At 55.5% G+C, this 16,548-nt stretch overlaps 1 protein-coding gene across 1 annotated transcript in view; it reads left to right on the top strand.

Moving 5' to 3' along the window:
• Positions 1-2,236, top strand: part of ZNF516 (zinc finger protein 516) — a 58,021-nt gene extending 55,785 nt beyond the window's left edge. Inside the window, exon 4 of the mRNA XM_040985137.1 lies at positions 295-2,236. Within this exon, the coding sequence (XP_040841071.1) occupies positions 295-311 (17 nt within the window). The 3' untranslated portion in view covers positions 312-2,236. The remainder of the gene's footprint in view (positions 1-294) is intronic.
• Positions 2,237-16,548: the final 14,312 nt, after the last annotated feature.

Raw genomic sequence — 16,548 nt, 5'->3', positions numbered from 1 at the left:
AAGCCTCCGGCATGACAGGCGTGCTCTTGTGTCCGCCCCACAACTCGCTCAAGAACACCCCCTCTGCTTTTCCAACCCAGTCCTTGTATCCGGAACTCTGCTGGCCGAGCCCGGCGGGCGATCTGTGCATTTGCTGCAGTATTCTCCCCTACCAGGTGGCATCTTCTCACCTCCTCCTCAGGGCCGGTCCCAACGTGGCAAGAGCTCCCGCAGCTGTCAGCTCGCGTGGCCTGTCGGGCGGCGGGGACTGTCAGGAAAACACAGAAGTGACCCTGCCTGTTGTTTCTCACTCAGGGGACAGACCGCTATAACACGGGGTCCGCCAAGACCGTGCCTCTCGGAGCGGAGATCAGGGCCCCGTCGGAGCAGCCCCGGCCCACACGCCCCTTCCCTGCTGAGGAGCTGCGGCTGTCTGCTCATCCCTGCTTCCCGGAGCCACGTGCCAGCGCGGGCACCTGAGGACGACACCTCTTCCTGGTCCACGCCAAGAGAAAGGGAAAGTGCTGTCTCCCGGGATCCCGTGGTGATGCCGCTGGGCCCTCGGGTGCTCGCCGGCTGGCGGGTCTGCCGCTGGGTTCATGGGCTTGCCGGTTCACAGGCTGTGACCGGTGTGGTCCAGCAGGTGCAGCGGCAGCCCTGCATCTGTGCTGCTCAGGATGGGTTGGAGATGCTGAAGGAGGACCTGGTGGTGTGCTGGGCAGAGCGGCCGATCTGTGGGCTGGCGCGCCCTGCTGATGCTCAGTGGGCTGGCAGAGGGGACCAGGCCACCACAGTGTCCCCACCACTGTGTCCCTTTCCCTCGTGGGTGTGCTGGGAGGTCAGAGAAGGAGGCGCACCTGGGAATCGGGCTTGAGCCAGGGCGGTGACGAGAGCATCCCTCGGTGGCGGCTCACAGGCTGTGTCCTGGCTGACCACCCATGGTGTCGGGCGAGGCCGCCGAGCTGTGCCTGACCGACCTAGCTGTGTGTCTTCTGCTTCGGGAAGTGAGGGCTACTTGAACACTAACAAAAGGAAAAAACAAAGCGGCTTCTCGCTCGGTTCATTCTCAGGACATTTTTGTAACAGGGCTACACTGCAGACTGCTCACGAAGGAAGAGCCTGCGTTCCGCCCAGCCGTTCAGCCACTGAGTCCCCCGACCAGCACCTGTCGCGCTGGCGGCATGTGGGGGCGCGTGTGGGGCTCCGGGGCCCTGGGTGCTGGTGCTCTGGGGCCCGTGGCCGCCTGCCCGGCTCCCCGCAGGACGGGCACGGCCGTGGGCAGCGGCTTTATATACCTCCTCCTCAGCGATGCAGACACGTTCTCGGGGCAGCGGTCCCGGCCCGCCCACGCCTGCGGCCCTCCCCCTGGCCGTGACATTTCTGAGAATTTCAGATCTTTGCACATAGCAATGTTATGCATTATCAAAAGTTACTGCTGCCTTGAATGAAAAAGATGTTCTGTGAAATTTTTTGCAAAAGCTTTACTAGGTTTTTTTTAATTGTGAAATTTTATAAAGGCAGGAAATGGATTAGAACGAGCATGCTAAGTATATTTTTCAAAAAAAGCAATAATTTTACATGTACAGAAATGATCCTAACCTTTAATATTGATGCAAGCAACAGTTTACTTACTCCAGTAATGGGTCAACACAGCTTTTGTAGAAAATGGGCTTCTGGTGCGAGGACTCGTAGCAGACACACACAAACCCCAAGTGTGGCTTCCTGTTCTAATGACTTGTTGAATTATTATTATTATTATTATTATTATTGGTTTTGTTATTAGTTCACGTTTTGCTCTGGATTCTAGTTGTTACTGCGTCTCAGTTACTTGACGGTTCAGGTTGCTTTGCGGCCGAGATTGCAATGTAACTGGCTAGCATACAGCCTATAAATATCTATTGTTATTATTATTTTATTATTATTATTTTGTACTTCCTTCCTGGCATTCTCATGCCAGGCCCGGACGAGGACAGCCTGCCGCGAGCATGTCATCGGGGGTGTGCCCGCAGGCGCAGTCGGGGCGGCTGCGCTTGGCCCGGGTGGTCGCAGCATGCTGCCCTGTCCACTGCAGGAGGCCTGCCTTGCCATGTCACCGTCTCCACGGTCTCCCTCTAGTGGCCGTTTCTGCACTTTCTGTGTCTGTTTCCTGGGCTGGAAAGTCACTGGTGACAGCGAGGAACGTGCAGGGACCAGCGACGCGGTGCTGTCTGTCTCTCTGTGTCTTAGTTATTAAAGCAACTTAACATACCCAAAGGTATGCCACCGTGACCTTGTTGCATTTTTGCTGTTCCAGGAAGCGCTCAGAGTTGTCCTTCTGAGCCACAAGTGTCCTTCCTGGCCAGCCTCCTGGCCAGAGAGTGGTCTGGTGGTGCAAGGAGGGCTGCTCACCAGGGTTCTGCCCACCAGGCTACCGCAGGGGTCTGCTGTGTGTGTGCATCCCCACTGTGTGTGTGTGTGTGTGTGTGTGTGTGTGTGTGTGCGCGCGTGTGCAGGTTCCCCAGAGGCAGGGCCTGGGCGTCGCCCCCTGCTGCATGGCCGTCAGCATTGTACTTCAGTTCATGCGGTCATGTCAGTCCAGTTGTGGTGTGTCTGTATGTCGTCTGCTGTGTGTGCTCTTAGCCCCCGTGCCGGGGCCACCCTCCTGCGTGCTGCCCTCTGCCTGTGAGCTGGGCAATGTGGCCTCTTCCATCTTCTGGTTACCTGTTTCCTAACAGGAAGTTCCCAGCGTCGCCTCTGATGTAACTGCAATAAAGGCGCTGGTTGTCTGCACCACAGCTCCTCTGTATGTCCGCCTGCCTTGCCCTGCGAGCCTGCTGCTGCTGGCTCAGCTGGCGGCTCACTCTGCCTTCACTCCTGGCCTGCCCTCTTAGGCTCTCCCTCCCCTTCCCCCTTTGCTCTGTGGACCCAGAGAATGCACCTGCAGACCCCATGGGACCCCACTTACATCCAAGCTCTGTGCACTTTCAGATGCGGTCTTTCTCCCGGCCCAGGGGTCGCCCCGTCCTGCACCATCCCTGGCAGCCCCTCATGGCTGAGCATGTCTTCAAGGCCGCTCGGTTTGCAGTTCAGGTGCCCAGACAGGACCCCAGGAGCTAGAGGGTGTTCTGCTCCTGAAGGGGAGGCTGGGCCCTACAGCTGAGTGCCGTGCACATCCCAGCCCTGCCGCCATCCCTGGTGTGCCATGCATGCCCACCTCCATGAAGGAGTGAAGTTGCCACGGGGCCCATTCCTGGGGTGTCAGAAGGGTAGGGAGACAGCGCCTCCTGCCAGCTGCACGGGGACTCCCACCCTGAGCCACTGGAGACCCTGGCTCTTGCTGCGTGTGCGATGGTGGCTGTGCTGCTTTCATGGCCATGAATTCCCCGGGAAGCGTATTTGACTCACACAGCAGGGGAAACAGAAAGAACACCCCGGGTGAAGACTTGGAGACGCAGGCTGAGCACCCCCAGGTCCCTGTCTGTCTCACCACAGCCACCCCAACCTTGCTAACCAGACACGGATGAAAGAGTACAGATCTGTACTTTTTTTTTTTAAAGAAAAAGAAAGAAATACAATTTGTAATATATTTTGTGCTGCTCATATTAGAGTTTGTAATTAGGTTGATATATTTAAGTCTGCTGATAAGAAAGTAATTCAGTGTTTCAGTAGTATGATAAAATACTGAGATGAAACATAGTCGTTTTAATGAAATTTGAAATAAAAACATGCTGGGCGTTGCTGTTTCTAAGCCATGCCCCAATCCAGAGGTGCTGTAACTTGCCAACAGCCGTTCTTCGCCTGGCGTGGTTTACTTCTAACACGGCGGAAGAGCTTGATGATGCTCCCGGAGGGCTCAGCCTCAAGGAGCCCCACTTCATAGCTGTTTTTTGAAAGATAGATGTACAGAGAGAAGGACGACAAAAGTCTTCCTTCTGCTGGTTCACTCCCCAGGTGGCCAGAGCTGAGCTGATTCAAAGCCAGGAGCCAGGAGCTTCTTCCAGGTCTCCAAGGCTTTGGGCCGTCCTCGACTGCTTTCCCAGGCCACAAGCACGGAGCTGGGTGGGAAGTGGAGCAGCCAGGACACCAACCAGCACACACAAGGGGAAGATTCAACCGCTGGGCCATCACACTGGGTCCAAAACATTTTTGTTTTTTCAAAAGAATTTTTAAAAACATATTTGAAAGAATGACAGCTCTAATTTGCAGGTTCACTGCCCAGCTACCATGGCTGGGCCAGGCTGACGCAAACCAAAACCTTCCTCCATGTCTCCCGTGTGGTGGTCGGGGACCAGATCCCTGGAGTATCCAGTGCCTCCCAGGTGCGCTAGCAGGTATTGGATCGGATGTGGGCAAGCAGGACCTGAGCCAGGGCTGCAGCGTGGGTGAGGCACTCCCCGGCCGTGCTGCCAGCCAGCACCCGCTCTTCCCACCGCACTGCTCCTCTGGAGTTCAGGAGCTCTGCTTGGTCTTAATGGAGAACACCTTGTTCTCACTCCTTGGACACCTGTCCTTCCGCCTGTGAACTCACAGTCGTCAGTCTTGCTCTCTGAGCTCTGCACGATGCACACACACAAGCACAGAAGGAATTCTCCCATCACGTACCTGCTGGGACCATTGGGAAGCGGGCACGGAGTTGACGCTGGCTCACTCAACGTATGTAGGCTTCTCAGATGCAATGAAGCTAGGTAAGTGGTCGCACAGTGTGAGTCTGCCGCCGTAGAGGAGGTGAGTACTCTGTGTGTGTGTTGGCGGGGTAGGGGGGCAGGTCTTGTCTCATCTTTCCCATACTCTGGGATGAAAATGCCATCTGCAGGAGCAGAGTCTGGTGGGCATCCCAAGCTGCAGCCGCGTCTTGTGGCCACAGTCGGCCCTGCTGCGCTGGCCTTCAGGGAGGGTCCTGGAGTTCTCTAGCCGCATCGCTGTGGTGCCTCGGGCAGTTCCTTCCCGTACCTGCCTGTGTTCACATCCTGAGTCACCAGCCAGGGCGACCTTCCTCGGACACAGCCTCCCTGCAGTCCTGCTGCCAGCCCCGAGTGCCCTGCCCTGAGCTGCCTGAGGCCTGGTGGAGGATGGGGCAGGGCAAGGGGCGTGGGAGACGTTGCTGAGCCTGTCCACACTATGTGTACACACACACAGGACACACAGCAGTGTAAACCATCGTGGGAACTCGGGCACCTGGGACGTGGGCTCAGGGAAGAAAGGCTGACAGTGGGAAATGTGCAGATTCCACAAATGTCTTGAGATAAGCCTCAAGGAACGTGGCACGCCTCTAGGCTGCTCTAGCGCGAGGAGCCCCATCTCGCCACGCCTGTGTCGGAGCAGACAAGCTCCTGCGCCTTGCGCATTTGGTTTTCTGTGGCGCAGTCTTGTGATCCGACTTGCCCCCTTGCTGTCTTGCCTTTGCCAGTAGAGGAGGGTGGTGCTGGCTTCTGCTGTAGGCCCAGCACCCTGGGAGTCGCACATGCTGGACGGAGCTCCCGCTGAGCTGAGCCCAGGGTACTGGGCGCCCTGGGCTTGCCCCGGGTGGGCGGGGCTGGGCCAGCTCATGCTGGGCCTGGCCTGCTTCCTTGCACACACAGCACACGGCTCCACAGAGCACGCCTCCCTCCCAATGGCTGCAGCGAAGGACATGGACAGCTGCCCTTGCTGTTTGCTTTTTTGAAAGATGTTTTGATTTTTACTTGAAAGACGTACAGAGAAGAGAGAGAGGAGCCTTCCAGCCTACTGGTTCACTGCCCGGATGGCTGCAGTGGTCAGAACTGAGCTGATCTGAAGCCTGAAGCTTCTTGCAGATCTTGCATATGGGTGCAGGAGCGCTCAAGGACTTGGGCCATCTTTGGCTGCTTTCCCAGGCCATTAGCAGGGAGCTGGATTGGAAGTGGAGCAGTCAGGACTCGGACTGGCACCCGTATGGGATGCCAGCGTAGCCTGCTGTGCCATGGTGCCAGAGGGTCTGTGCTGGACAGACGCATGCTGGGATTGTTCCCGGAGACATGCCGGTTGCTGTCTCAAGTTGGATAGTATTATGTTGAGTCAGAATTTGATGCTGTTCTTCCCTTCTCAGTGAGTATTGTTTTCTAGACCTGCTGACTAACTGGGTTCTTGTGACTGGCTGCATTCTAAATGCTGTATAATGCTGCTGCTGCTTAACAACTATGGGAAATGCCTCACCTGTGCACTCAGGAGGTGGGCTTGTGGTCCCTACAGGATGGGCATCTGGGGAGTACCGCACACAGAGCAGTTACAGCACGCCTTGGTGAAGCACCGTGGGGCGTGCAGCCTCCTCAGAGGCCGCCTTGGTGACCAAGTGGCCTTCCTCCTGTCCTCTGTGGACTCTGATTTCCTCTCATAAGGGACTAATGCGCAGTACCTGCGAGTCCGCTGCCCGTGGCTGGTGTTCTGTGTCAGGGGAAGCACTCCGCGTTCTAGCAGTTATTAGGAGATGAGGGGCGTCCATGTCGGTGGGCCCTCTGCATCGCTGGCCCTGCTGGCTGTGGGATTTGCCCTTGCCTGGCCTGGAGAGCCGCTGACTGCACCCCAGGCCTTTCACGTCCCAACGTGTCTAACCCTTTCTGAGTGGGAAGTTTGGGTGCTGCTGCAGGCCCATCCAACCATGCTGAAATGGGGACCGACCCTGAGCCCAGCAAGCCCAGGAGGCCTCTGCTGTGCCTTTGCGGGGTGCTGCTCAGGCCGTGTGTGCTCCGAGTCACGGCTGCCACAGGTGTAGCGAGAGATGGTATGTGTCCATGCTTGGCCGGAGCTGGGACAGCGCAGGTCACGGGGAACGTGCAGTGTCCAGGGCCCTCCCCATAGCCTCCCTACACAGTGTGCTTGGAGGGGACGCTCCATGTACAGTGCCAGCAGTCATGGTGCCCGGCTGCTGCCAGCTCCCAAGCTATCCCAAGTTCCAGGCTATTCAGACAGAGGCCGAGGTCTAGGCTGTGCCCACCTTGCTTCTCTTGGGTTCTCACTGCCCCTCCCTGCCGTGTCGAACCTCCACCCTGCTGTTGTGTGACAAGCTCCGGGTCTATCTTGCCAAGGGTCCTGCTTTTGTGAGTCAGGTCTTCATCCACAGGTTCACTTCTGATGCAAGTGCAAGCCAGGGCCGTGGCAGGTTCAGGCTGGGAACCCAGAACTCCATCTGATCAGCTGTGTCGGTAGCTGAACCCCAAACCCTTGAGCCATCCCAGGATATGTGTTAGCAGGAAGATGGAAACGGAGGCAGAGCTGCAGCTTCAAGCGAGGCCTGCCTCCCCAACACAGGATGCAGGAGTTCGAGCTGTGTCTTCAGCCTCCGCTGCTCTGCTCCCCAGCCCCAATACAGGCCCCTCCTTGTTCCTCCAAGGACTTTCCAATTGAGGAAACTTGGTCATGACCTGCCCAGGGAGGCCTCTGTGTGTACCTGACCTCGGTAGTTTTGCCTTGGGACTACACCAGGCCTATCCTAGGTAATCCCAGGCAGAGGTGGTCCCCCTACGACACAGTCCCCACGCTGGGGTCTGTTTTCATACTGTCACCTCTGCTGAAGGCCGCAAGACATGTCAGCACTCGAGCTCTCTGAACTCCCAGGTGGAGCAAGTGTGGAGGTGGCTGGGAAGTGGCAGTCCAGCCTCTCCCAGCCAGGTCCTGCAGCTTGGGCACCTGCTCTGCACTGCCCTGGGCCTCTGTTAGATGGTAGCACCCCGATCCTAAATCCATTCACTGTATTTCCTTCAGCAAACGTAGATTAAGCCCCTACTGTATCTGTGGGGACACTGATGACTGCATCTTGGGGCAGCGGTGCTAGCCCGGGCATGAAATGGATGCTGGTGCGCGAAGCCTTGGTGCCCTCGTGCCACCTGGATGTGCACCTTCTACCTGCTGCCAGGCTGGGGATCCCAGACAAGGCTGCCTCTGCCCCGTGAGGATCTCTGACCTCCTGGGGTGTGTTCAACAGGCAGAGGAGCGAAGGCGTTCCACAGTGAATCCAGCACAGAAGACCTGGGCCTCTGTAGGATCTGAGGTTCTGAGAGAGAGGAAGGGAGCCAGCCCTGACAGCCCTCTGCTGGCTGCCAGGGTCATAGCAGCCAGAGGCTGGCAGGGATGGAGTGGAATGGCTCCCTCCCACTGCCAGGGTCACAGTGGGGTGGCCCTCTGCTGGCTGCCAGGGTCTTGACAGCCATAGGCTGGCAGGGACAGAGCAGGGCGGCTATATGCACGTGTGCTGGTTTTGTGTGCATGGTTATGAGCCATGTCCAAGGTGGAAGACGGGAACTGAGCGTTCAGAGTGAACTGTGTGTCCGGGAAAAGCCAGCGCACACACAAGTCAGCTGGCTTTGGCTTTCCTGGGGCCAGGGGTGGGGTCCCGGGCCCCAGCTTTGCAGGCTCCGTTGAGCGCTCTTCTTGGCTGCTGGGCTCAGCAGGGACAAGTGCTCGCAGTCTTCAGCAGACAGGTGGGCTTGCTGCTGTGGCCAAGGCAGTGAGTGGAGCCGGGCAGGGCTGAGGCTGGCACTGGGCTGCACCTGTCACCTGTGCGCTGACCAAAGCAGTGCCCAAGGCCAGCCAGGTGTCAGGCACGGCTGCAAAGAAGGCCCAGGACTGGGAGCTGCTCTCACAACCAGTCCATCATGAATAATTGTGAAGTGCAGTAATGGGTCAGGGAAGAGTCCAGGGAGAGGCAGGAGGGTTGTCTGGCCAGGCCAGAGCGTGCAGGAAGGCTGCTGTGTGTGTGCATCAGAGGAGATTCAGCCTGCAAAAGATGAGTTCACGGGCCTTTTCGTGAACATGGGCAGGATCAGAAAGGTTGAGATTTCGCTTCTGGAATCACATGGGTGTGAAGGTTTTCAGCCCGTGGGTTGAATCTTCTGAGTTCCTATGATTTTCCACTTTACAATGGAATTTCATCCTGATGGTGCCGGGGCCATCTTCCTAATTCTGTGGACTCTTGTTGCTGTGACACGTACTAAGTTCCTATGTTTTGATGGATGTGGGACTCCATAGTTGTGTCTTTATTTTCTTGAGATTAGCAGATTTATTACTAGGTTTGTCCTTTTTCTGTCTCTCTGCAAATTATCTCCTGCTTGGCCATGTTCTCCTGTGGTGAGGTTGAGGTTCTGATGACACCTTGATATCATGATAGCCACCATCATCATCATCATTACCATCATTGTCATCATGGCTGTCATTGTCATCACCATCACCACCATCACTATCATCACCATCACCATCACCATGGCTGTCATTGTCATCATCATCATCATCATGACTGTCATTGTCATCACCATCATCATCATCATGACTGTCATTGTCATCACCATCACCATCATCATGGCTGTCATTGTCATCATCATCATCATGATGACTGTCATTGTCATCATCATCATGGCTGTCATTGTCATCACCATCACCACCATCACTATCATCACCATCACCATGGCTGTCATTACCATCATCATCACCATCATGACTGTCATTACCATCACCATCACCATCACCATGACTGTCATTGTCATCATCATCATGACTGTCATTGTCATCATCACCATGACTGTCATCATCATTGTCATCACCGTCACCATCACCATGGCTGTCATTGTCATCATCATCACCATCATCATGGCTGTCATTGTCATCACCCTCACCATCACCATCATCACCATCATCATCTTGTTATCACTGTCATCATAGTCAGCACCATCAGCACCATTGCAGTCACGCCACCATCATCCCCTCCATCACCACCATCATCTTCAATGTCATAATCACCACTGCATTCATAATTGCATTATATATAAACAATAGCATCCTTGAGATTACCTGGAAACATAGACTGAAAGATTCAGGAGAAGATTGAAAATAAGTGTGTGTGTGATTAGACTCACGGCTAAAACCAGTGACGTGCACAAAGAAAAAGCCCAGTGAAGATGTCCTTGTAGGAGGCAGGGGGAGCATACAGTGCGAGCTGTGACTGTGGAATACCAGGGACCAGCAATTGGTGCAAGTGTAGCTCTCCCTGGAGTGGTGGGCAGGACTCAGGGCAGGGTGCCCTGGGAGCTAGCCCTCTGCCGCCCTGATGCTCAGGCCTTTGCTAGACGCCTGCTGGGTTTTTAATGAAATGGCAGGAGAAGGCGCCTCCTGGAGCGTCTTCTCGGAGAACCAGAATTTTGTTTGCACTATTAATAGAATTTAGCAGTCATTTTAATCAATTGTGCAGTGTTAAAGTAGTCTTATGAAAGAAGTTGTCATTGGGGAGTTGCAGAGTGCTTCCTTTTAAATAGTACTGCTTTAGGAAGTTGTGGAAGAGCTTCTGTTAGTGATGTAAGATTGCAGAGGAGAAAGCCCATTTTAGGAACTGTTAGGGTGAACTTGCAATGTCCCCCAATGCCGTCTGCATATGATTGTAAAGCAAATAAGTGACTGTGATAGAAGATTCTGGAATCGAAACACCTGAATGCTAAAGTGCCTCTGAAGACAGCAAACAGGCATACACTGACGGAGTATACAGGTCATGAGTCTGTGCATTTCCCTCTTTGAACACTTTGATAAGCACGATTAAGTGAAAGAAATAAGAGAAAAATGATGTATTTTGATGGCAACTAGAGACTTGACAAGTTGTGCTTGTGGGGAGTTGGTTGTTAGTGCAAATGGGCAGACCTCAGTCTGGCCTCCTTGCTGCTCTGTCACAAGGTGTCTTGTGGGTGCTCACAAGCATGGATGCACCACAGCCAGCGCACCTTTCCGGAGGAGGGGTCCTTGGTGCTGAGCCCTGAGAGGAGCAGCTCCGGGCAAGGAGGAGCTCAGAGGGAGGAAGGGTAGAGCTGGGAGTGGGGGTGCAGCCGGTGCCCCTCACCAAAGGGGCCTCTTCTGGCTCAGGGCTGGCCCTGAAAAGGCTAACTCAGATGCCTGGGTCCCGGTTGCCGCAGGCCTCCTTCCCTTTGGGAGGAGGCACTTGCTTTTAATGTCTTTGGATCCCATTGGTGATGGTGGGTTTGCATTTCTGGTTTCCTGTCAGTTTCAGCAGGATGGTAGCAATTTTGATGGTGAGCTAACTGTGTGAGCATTTCTGTGACAGTGAGCGGACGGGTGCCCTTTAACCACCCATGGACACTGCCTTGTCCCTTCTCGTGGCCACATGGGGGCCTCCGTGTTTCTTTGTGTGTGGCCGTTTGTGACACAAGCGGCGAATGGTGCCTCTGCCTGTGGGCACTGCCTTCCCATCTGTAATGGGCCCTGCTTCTCTTCCCTTCCCCTCCAGAGTGTCTCCCCACTCTCCTGCAGGTGTTAAGCACTGGAGGGGCGGCAGCCGTTTGCCTCTACCTGTAATTGATTTAGCTCTTTGTGCAATAGATTTTATTAAGTTAAAAAAAAGTTTATTGGTTCTGACAAGCCCACGTGCTTCCGGCATCTCGTGCCATGAACCTGTCGAAGCCGAGAACAGTCCCTGCCATCTGCCCGGAGCTACTGTGACTGCTTTGTGGTGTTTGACAGTTGGAGACCCACCCATGCTTCAGAAGCACCTCTGTTTGCACGTGGGGGCTTCTCCGGGTTTGGCAGGGGTAGAATCCCGGACAGACCTGTCGGCTCTCCCGTGCCCTGACTAACATGCAGGACTGGAGGTGTTCCAGACGCAGAGGCCATGCACCTGTTGTGTGGGCTCGGGAGGCAACCACGTTTCCCATGTGTCTCGGCGCCAGACCTGTGACATGGCCTGTCCCTGCTCTTAGTTCTGAGCCGGGGTTTGCTCTCCAAAGCACTTTGCTAATATTTCCTGTGATTCCTTCCAAAATCTCATGTTTCCTGTATTTCTTAACCACTTAATCTTGGATTAGAATCTATATATTTTTTTCTTTTAAGATTTGGGATAGTGCTATTGCCCATGACAAGACTGCACCTCCAGGCTTTTGGAGGTCGCACGTGGCAGCTGCCCTAACGCTGTGGACATACACGCAGGGAGCAGCACAGCTCCAGCTCTGCTTCAGCCTGCCTTTGGGACGCCAGACTGTCAGGCTGGGCAGGGCTTGCCTCGGGTCTCTGCAGCTCCATGAAGTAGAGACCGTGTTACTGCCTGATATTGGGAAAGCATCTTCCTCGCTGCGCGTGCTGTGTAAATCCCCATTGCCTTACCAACAGTGCCATCAGAACGCTGCAGTCTTGTGGGGTTTTGGTTGGAGCGGGGTTGGTGGAAAGGCGTCCTCTTCTGTTCCATGAGGGACTATGCTCTGTGCTGGCCTGGAGCGGGCACCTGTGTGATGGGCGGGCTGCTGGATGCGACGCTCAGAGCTGTGGGTAAGCGGGGGCCCTGCCCACAGGAAGCAGCGAGGGGACTGCCGTGCGTTCTGTGCTGGCCCTTCTCTGCTGCAGGGCCCAAGTCCCGCAGCATGAGGTGGGTGCCTCAGGCTCACTGGAACATTCTGGAATGCTGGAAGCGGTGAATGAAGGAGAGGGCGTGGATTCTGGAGCTTGCTGACGGTGGCCGATGGCCAGTGGTTGGTATGACAGTGTGTTCCGTGACCAGCTGGCCTTATAGGCTTGGGTGTTAGAAGGCTTTTGGGGACATTTCTGAGTGAAGGTCTGACTGTAGATTGATTGGCCTAAGTGTGCCTTGGGGTTGTGGCCATGCTGGCCATGTGGGCCCCAGGCAGGACAGACGACTGGGTTAGGACGCGGTGTGTGTGCGTACAGCTTGCCAAACGCCCTTCATCATGCCACTCTGCTGCCCGTTTCCTGCGCTGGGTGGAGCAGCTGGTCTCCCTGATCTTGTGACGGGGATGGCTAGATTATTGTCAGATGACTGCTTCTCTGAGCTGTCCCCCTGGAAAATTTAAATGGGAAAAAATTTCTCTGTGAGTGGTTGAAAACCTCTGCCTGCTCATTAGACCTATGCAGCAAGAATTGGGCAAGTTGCTGCCTTAATGTCATGAATAAGCATGGCTTTGTCTTAAATCTGTGTGATTGTTAATGAATGGAGTTTAATACTAGAGCCTGGAGCGCTCTCCCGTCGGAATCTGCCTGGCTGGAGCCTGGAACCGTTGCCCATCGGAGTTGGCCTGGCTGGAGCCTGGAGCCGTTGCCCATCGGAGTCGGCCTGACTGGAGCCTGGAGCCGTCTCCCGTCAGAGTCAGCCTGGCTTTCTCCCATGTAGAGTGCGATGTGTGACCCAGCTCGCTGCTCAGACCACTCAGTGCGGGCTGGGGCTTCAGCAGCATCCAGTGGTGAACGTGGCTGCCATGCCGCAGTCAGCCTTTCCAGATGGACCTCCCTGTGGCCATTGTGGATGACTGGCCATGGTGCTGGCTGATCCCATCTATCTGTAAGGCAACCTGGGCGTTGGCCATCCAAAGTGTAGAAGGTTCTCGGTGCTGCCTGGGCTGTGTGTGACCATCCCACGTGCACACAGTTGAAGGCATGGTCCTCAGGATGTCACTGAAGGGCTTCTGGAAGTCTATTCCTCTATGGCTGGCTCGTCCAAGGACCAGATGCACCATCTACAATGCTGGGATCAGGTTGGGGGCTGGGGCAACTGGCGACTCCTCCACCATCGCTCTCAAGTGTCTGCTTTGGTTGTTGCTAGAGCAAAGCCACAGGTCACAGCCCATCAGCATTGGCCACACCAATGGTTTGCCCACCAGCTTGGTTGAGATTGCTTCTCTGAGTGACTCATGGCTGAGAGAAAGTTGGCTGTCCTAGGGAACATGACACCTTGGTTATCAGCCACAGGACAGGAATGGGCCACCCTGAGCCCACTGACTGCCCAAGCGGCATGAGTGTTACCAGGACAGGCAGGCCACACAAACCGCCTGCTTTGCTTGATGGGTGTGCTCTCCGGGCCTGTGACAAGGATGCTAGAAAAGGGACCGATGCCACTTTGGGGATGGGGAAGGTGAGCAGGACCCTGGGTAGGGGGCAGTGGTTTCCCCATTGAGGAGGAGAGGCAGAGGGCATCCTGGCAGGCCTCCCATGTTCTGGTCCAGCCTGTGTGGAATGTGTCCTTGAACAGCGATCTGCCTGACTTGGGAACGTGGGTGACGTGTTGTAGGAGCCCCACGTCTGGGCGACCGTGCCGAGTGCTGAAACAGGTCGATCGGCTGCTTCCAGGGTTCTGTGAGGTCATGGGTCTGGTAGCCTTTTTGAATTTCTGGATCTGCAGTGTATTTCAGCTAACAGTCACATCACATACTGGTGGCAGCTCTAGTGGCAGGTCACATGTCGACAGACTACTTCCTGGTTCTGCTGTGTCATCACAGCCTCTGGACTCGGTCTCCTGGGTGGGTGATGTGTACTGCACCATGCCCTAGGGTCAGGGCCCACACGTGCTTCCTTGTGTCTCCTTTACCTGCACACAGCGCACAGGGCTGACCTGTTTAGGCCCGTTTTCAGCAGGATTGGTGTGTTAGGGTCCTCACAGTGTGGTTTTCTCCCTGTGTCCTCATGCTCTGACCAGGAGTGCAGTGGATACCAGGTGAGCTGTCTATGGGCGCGGCAGAGTGTGCAGTGCCAAGCTGGAGCCCACAGCCGCTGCCCTTGGCCAACACGCGCTAGGCCTGGTACAGCCATCCAGCTGAGCAGCTGAAGCATGGCCGACATTCAGTTCTGGTGTAACAGTTAAATTCATGGTTCTCTGTGTGCGTCTCCTGGGCCATTCTGCCATAAAAAGCATCATTCCATGGAATTCTACAAGGCCTATGTCACAGCCTCTGCGCACAAAGAGCCCAGAAAGAAGGAAGACACGCATGTCCGACTGGTGAGCTCAGTCCTCCGTTGCCATGGACTGAGTTGCCACGGTGCTTTTCAGAGCAGCAGCATTATCGTTTTTGTTTTTTTCAGAGGAGAAGGAAGATAAGTCTGTGCAGTAAGTTAGCGGTGTGCTTCCGTGCGGTTAGTAGGTCTCTAAGTGCCTGTGGGGTGAGCTGGAGCCTGCCTGCTCCCAGCATGTGCAAGTCGCTGGCACCGCGTGCATGGCCAAGGTTCAGTGGCCCTGGGCTTTTGGAGATGGGCTTGACACAGGCCTGCTCGGCATTCCTGTGGGCGGCTTTCTCGAAGGGCAGGGTTGTCGAGTCTGATGGGGAGTGTTCTAATGGCAGACCAGCGTGGGCACCAAATGTGAGTCTGGGTACGCGGGCCTCTTTTAGTGCTCTTGTGCCAAAGTAACACTGGAGCACTGCCGAATCACCCGCTGCTTCACCCCGCTGAGTTAACTTTGCTGTCTGAAGTGGTGCCGTTTATGTCTGCTTCAGCAACCAGCAGGTGCACGTGAGCAAGTGCTCACTAGGGGGACAAAAACACCTACATCTCTAGCTCCTGGACATCCTTGTGTCCGAGTGAGATAGAGTGGCGCCACAAAGCCGGCCTAGTGTCCTAGCTCACACACAGCTCCTCTTCTACCTGGATCTTGATGTGGTGGGCACTTCTGTCAGACCCCTGTGCTGTGTGGTCGGACCCTTGAACCATGCAGGACGGACCCCTTTTCATCATGAAGCAAGACCACCAGGAAGGGCCCTCCCCTGCTGGAATGGGCTCCAGGCCTGCTTCCTTTGCTGCGGGGAAGGAGAACAGAAATGACCCCACCAAGCAGGTGCATGGAGGCTGGCTGTGGCGCTGAGGATGGAGAGTGTGCTCGGCTCTGTGCTGTGGCGAGGTATCCTCGGTGACCACCTCTGCGCTGTGCTCCTGCCTGCCCAGCACCTCCTCCACGGCCCTGCTTGCTTCTCTCCCAGCTGCCCCACTCCTCAGCCTTCCTGCACCCTGCCCTGCGTGTGTCTTAGTGACATGACAGAGGCACAGTCGTTCTAAGATGCGATAAAGAGCTGGCTAAGTCTCCACGTGGGATGCCAGCAAGTTGTAACAGGATGCTTGGCTCGAGTTGTGGTTACGTGACACTTCTGTTCCAGTTCCCTGTTGGTGACCCAAGAGACCCTGCCACTCTCACGGGTGACCAAACTGAGTTTCTGGCCCCTTGCTCTGCCTGGCCTGGTCCCAGCTGTTGGGGGCATCTGGAGGTGAACTGGCAGAGAGGAGGTCCCCTCTCCCTCCAACCTTTTAAATAAATAAATCAATACTTCGATCTTCTACTTTTTTTCAAAGGAGCTGACAGTACAAGCCTGTTCTGTAGTCTCACACGTGCAGAAGCGGGCTCAGCTGCCCAAGTGCGTGTGCTCTCAGAGCGGCTTTTTGGCAAGTAGAGCTGGAGTGATGTTTGTGTTCTATGTGACATCACGTTGAGGTCTTAACAGCGTGGGCTGCTCAGGCAGGTCCAACTTCCCGGGTCTGTCTAGCTCACTGGGATGTGCTCATGGCGGAAGGCCCCCGAATAGCTTCCTACAGCTGGAGTAATGCCCAGAGCCCATCCTGGGAGGCCTGAGTGCTGCTGAGAGGCAAGGCAGCAGCCGCTCCTGTGCAAGGGCAGGGTTGCAGGTGCTCAGGGTCCCAGGACCTGAGCTTGGCTGCATTGTTGGTTAGATATTCATTGTCTGTCTTCGCCTGGAATCTTTCCTCGTAGTCACAACGGAGCGCTCTGTGGCTGCGAGCCCTCAGCAACAGCAGTGGGAACACCTGTGCGCCTGTGTGTTTGCCACGGGAGGGCTGTGGATCCGCTGCCGGTGGTGGATGCGATGT

The sequence above is a fragment of the Ochotona curzoniae genome, unplaced genomic scaffold, assembly GCF_017591425.1.
Source record: "Ochotona curzoniae isolate NIBS_2020 unplaced genomic scaffold, NIBS_Ocur_1.0 contig_43, whole genome shotgun sequence".
Lineage (NCBI taxonomy): Eukaryota > Metazoa > Chordata > Mammalia > Lagomorpha > Ochotonidae > Ochotona > Ochotona curzoniae.
Note: the sequence above shows the minus strand (reverse complement) of the source record. Positions and strands in the feature narration are given on the sequence as shown.